This window comes from Clupea harengus, chromosome 10 (genome assembly GCF_900700415.2).
Source record: "Clupea harengus chromosome 10, Ch_v2.0.2, whole genome shotgun sequence".
NCBI lineage: Eukaryota > Metazoa > Chordata > Actinopteri > Clupeiformes > Clupeidae > Clupea > Clupea harengus.
In genome coordinates, this window is record NC_045161.1 from 10,973,510 (window position 1) to 10,978,509 (window position 5,000).

Consider the following 5,000-nt stretch of genomic DNA (forward strand, 5'->3'; position numbering starts at 1 on the left):
GTGTGTGTGTGTGTGTGTTGTTGTGTGTGCGTGTGTGTGAGAGAGAGAGAGAGTGAATGTGTGTGTGTCTGTGTTTGAGCGTGTGTGTGTGTGTGTGTGTGTGTGTGTGTGTGTGTGTGTGTGTGTGTGTGAGAGAGAGACAGTTGGGGTAGCCTCTGTGATATGAGCTATAATTAGACTAGGCTTTAAACGCTAAGACTCGCTCTAATGTACTCAGCTGCCCTCGAGCTACACACTTTACAGTACTCAAACACAGAGAGAGAGAGAGAGAGAGAGAGAGAGAGAGAGAGAGAGGGGCAGAGAGGGAGAGAGAAATACCCAGTTATCTCAAACGTAAAAACGTTGGCAATTGAATTTATGTAAACAAATAAAAAAGTCTTATACCACTAATACATACATACACAATGCTCTGACTATGAACAAACGTGTGTGTGTTTATCTGTGTGTGGCAGGACAGGGCCTGTTGTTGTAGTGACCCTCTCGTACTCTCTGTCCCTCTCTGTCCACTGTGTCAGCAGTCGACGGCACTTCAAAGCAGCACTCTAATGACTAGGACAGGACTCTCAACAGGTGGTGATTACACATACACACACACACACACACACACATGCTCAAAAAAAGTTATTCAGAAAAAAAGCCCTCTAACACAGCTGTTGTAACATGAAGATATAAAGAATTTAGAGTACCTACAACAGAATTTACACACACACACACACACACACACACACACACACACTTACATCAACCCTCCTTAAACAACCTACAAGGATCAACATCAAGTCAGCCTCTAATACCTGACATCTGGCCTGATTTTCAATGACCCAGAAACCCCCTCATCTTCAGGGAAGTGTGAGAAGGAATCCCTTCAATACGGTCACCAAAGAGGACCCTTCAATGACATCCTGAGTAAACACGACAGCCGCTAACAATCTAGCTAGCCCAGGGGCTGGACAGCCATGGCCTTTCATGCTTTGCTCATATTTCCTGGCCTGCGTGGCCTAACCTAGCCTAGGAGACAAACACAATCCCCCTCTGTTCCTCCAGTCTGGAGCTTAAGCTCTCTCTTTCCAGACAAGCGGAACGCCAAAGGAACAGACGTCCGGAGGAGGAGAAGGAGAAGGAGAAGAAGGAGAAGAAGGAGAAGAAGATGAAGGAGGAATGAAATGAGAGACAGGGTTCAGCTGGAGGGTGATACATTCTCATTCGCTCTCTTTCACCTGTGCTAGCTTTTCCATTCTCTTTTGCCGGTATCCGTCTCTCAGGCTGTCAGACTCCCCTGGTTCTCATTTCTTTTTGTGTAATTTCACAGTCAGTGTACACAATGGATGTGTGTGTGTGTGTGTGTGTGTGTGTGTGTGTGTGTGTGTGTGTGTGTGTGTGTGTGTGTGTGTGTGTGTGTGTGTGTGTGTTGAAATCTATCTGTTCTACACTGAGCTAATCATTCTCACTCTTGGTATAAAACACTGCATTGACCTGCATTAGTGAGTGTGTAAGTGACGGTGTGACTTGAGCACACCAGTTTAAGTCTGCCAAAAGCACCATTAGCCTCAAAGTAATACTACTTGGTATATGTCACATAGAACCTCATATGCCTTCAAAAAGACACGCCACACACACACACACACACACACACACACACACACACACACACACACACAGACCTTGCACATTGAGGTAGACTCGGCCACTTGATGCTCCACCCTCATTAGTGGCAAGGCAGGTGTACCATCCAGCGTCGTCGGGGGTGACGGCGAGGAGCTCCATAGAGAGGTTGTGTGTGAGGCGGGTGCGGGGGTCCAGGCGGGTGTCCACACCCCCTCTCTGCCAGGTGAGGTTGAAGGGCACTGTGCTGGCCACCTGGCAGGAGAGCAGAGCACGGCCACCGGGGGACACTGTGGAGTTGGCGGGCACCGAGATAGCTGGAGGAGGCTCTGTGTAAAAGAAGAGAAGGGAGGATGAGTTTGGTCAATAGGATATGTATGTGTGTGTGTGTGTGTGTGTGAGTGTGTGTGTGTGTGTGTGTGTCAGAGAGAGAGAGAGAGAGAGAGGGCGACAAAGAGAAAGAAAGAGAGTGTGTGTGTTTTGTTGTGTGTGTGTGTGTGTGTGTGTGTGTGTGTGTGTGTGTGTGTGTGTGTGTGTGTGTGTGTGTGTGTGTGTGTGTGAGAGAGAATGTGTTGGGGGTAGAGGGGTGAGTTATGATACAAATAATGAGGCAAGCCTAAATTCTTTGTGTGAATGTATAGATCATGTGTAAGTGTGCTTAAAGGAGAGTGTGTGTGTGGGTGGGTGTGTGTGTGTGTGTGTGATGTGTTGTGTGAATGTATAGATCATGTGTACGTGTGCTTAAAGGAGAGTGTGTGTGTTGTGTGGTGTGAATGTATAGATCATGTGTAAGTGTGTGTGCGTATGATAAATGGAGGAGCAGGAGGTCAAGCTCCCTTAGGGGGAGGATAAATATGGAGGGTATTTGGGTTTGTCACCCCATTAATTACACCACTAGTCCTGAAACAGAGGGGAGGCAACACAACTGTGTGTGTGTGTGTGTGTGTGTGTGTGTGTGTGTGTGTGTGTGTGTGTGTGTGTGTGAGAGAGTGTGTGTGTGTGGGTGTGTGTGTGTGTGTGTGTGCGTGTTTGTGAGTGTGTGTGTGGGGGTGTGTGTGTGTTTGTGAGTGTGTGTGTGTGTGTGTGTGTGTGTGTGTGTGTGTGTGTGTGTGTGTGTGTGTGTGTGTGTGTGTGTGTGTGTGTGTGCCTGTGCGTGTGTGTGTGTGTCGGTCTGTGTGTGTGGGTGTGGGTGTGTGTGTGTGTACATGTGTGTAGCAGACATGTAGGTTAGGGAAATATTTTATTTCCGCTCCCTGTGTTGACAGTGTTAAGTAAAGAGGTCCCTGAATGGCCACAATGTCCTCCACACAAGCACACATGAAGTCATACTCTCTCTCTCCTTTTCTCTCTCTCCGTGTGTGTGTGTGTGTGTGTGTGTGTGTGTGTGTGTGTGTGTGTGTGTGTGTGTGTGTACCCTTCCGTAGGTTCCTGTCAAGACTTTAGGGAACCGGAATATAAGGAAGTTCTCTGGGTTTGTGTGAACACTCTAGAGTGTGTGTGTAGTTTGCACGTGTGTGTTTGTATGTACCCAAGGGGATCTTAATGATTACAACAGCTCACATGTCACAAATCACACACACAGACATACACACACAGACACATCGACCCATATACTAATAAAACAGATTCAAAAGAGTCTGTGAAGAAGTGTCTCAACCCCACAACCCCTTTCTGATGTGTGCTCCCTGTGTGTGTGTGTGTGTGTGTGTGTGTGTGTGTGTGTGTGTGTGCGTGTGTGCTTGTGTCCATGTCTGTGTGTGTGTGCTTGTGTCCATGTCTGTGTGTGTGTGTGTGTGTGTGTGTGTGTGTGTGTGTGTGTGTGTGTGTCCATGTCTGTGTGTGTGTGTGTGTGTGTGTGTGTGTGTGTGTGCTTGTGTCCATGTGTGTGTGTGTGTGTGTGTGTGTGTGTGTGTGTGTGTGTGTGTGTGTGTGTGTGGTGTGTGTGTGTGTGTGTGTACTTGTGTCCATGTGTGTGTGTGTGTGTGTGTGTGTGTGTGTCTGTGTGTGTGTGTGTGTCCATGTGTGTGTGTGTGTGTGTGTGTGTGTGTATGTGTGTGTGTGTGTGCGTGTGTGTGTGTGTGTGTGTGTGTGTGTGTGTTAGCATGATCTACTGACCATAAAATAAACCTGGTTTTCCACATGCCTCATTTATCTTCAGGAATCCACATTATAGTGTGTGCATGTGTGAGTGTGTAGATGAGTGTATGCATGTGTGTATGTGTGTGTGTGTGTGTGTGTGTGTGTGTGTGTCTGTGTGGGTATGTGAGAGTGAGCGCACACGTGCATTTGCGGGTGTGTGTGCTCCACGGCCTGTTTGTAACTGTTCCCAGAGGCCAATGCCAAATCTCGAAACCTCTGGACGCGGTCAACAGCAGATGACCCGGTCGGCCTAGAGAGCTCTGTGGCGTCTAAACACCAGCTCATCTCTCACACACAATCACAGAAAACAGACACAGACACACACAAACACACAGACACACACAAACACACACACACTCGACCAAACGTCTGCATCTGGCTAGATGAGTCCCTCCTCATCTCGTCAGACGAAGCTCCCTGTGGTCGCCTGTGTGTTACCATAATGACCCCGCACTGTGACAGCAGAGTGTTCAGTCTGGGACAAGCTTCCGTGTTACTGTTGCAGAGATCTGAGTTTCAGGGCTGTGAATGACTCTTTTACTCTTTTACGTGAATGTAACAATGTGTGCCTCCAAAATAATAGCATTACTGCTGAATAAATAAAAATAGATTCATACTTTCACATACATACATACATACTACATACATACATACATACATACATACATACATACATACATACATTAAGCCCAATGTTATCTCATGTAGGTCAGAGAGGGTGGGGTCTGGGTTGTGGACTTACCTGAGACATCTAGGAAGGTGCGTGCACGACCTGTTCCAGCGTTGCTAATAGCGATACACTCGTAGAAGCCCTCGTCCTTCAAAGACACTTGATCAATCTCATACACAGCAGTCGCTGCCTCCCTAAGTGGACAGAGCACAATCTCTCTCTATGTATGTGTGTGTGTGTGAGTGTGTATGTGTGAGGGTGTGTGTGTGTGTGCATATGTTTATATTCTTGTGTGCATGTACATGAACATTTATGTACACTCACTTGTAGAGTTGGTCGACCCCAAGTCGTGCACCATCCCTGGTGAAGCGGACGGTGTACGGGATGAGACTGTCCACTAGGCAGTTGATGCCCCCACGCTGCAGGTAATACCCCGGGGTACGCGCCGGCATCTGCACTTTAGGGGCATCTGGGGAGAGACTCACGTTAGCCTACTGCATACTAAACAGTAGTGTGTTTCAGACTAATCCTAAACACACTACTGCACAATGTACACTATAAATATATCACAACATAACTAAACAGAATC

At 47.4% G+C, this 5,000-nt stretch overlaps 1 protein-coding gene across 1 annotated transcript in view; it reads right to left on the minus strand.

Moving 5' to 3' along the window:
* hmcn1 (hemicentin 1) overlaps positions 1-5,000 on the minus strand; it is a 99,546-nt gene that overhangs the window by 58,158 nt on the left and 36,388 nt on the right. The window contains 3 exon segments of the mRNA XM_031575347.1: positions 1,662-1,931; positions 4,484-4,605; positions 4,736-4,880. Coding sequence (XP_031431207.1) covers positions 1,662-1,931; positions 4,484-4,605; positions 4,736-4,880 — 537 coding nt within the window.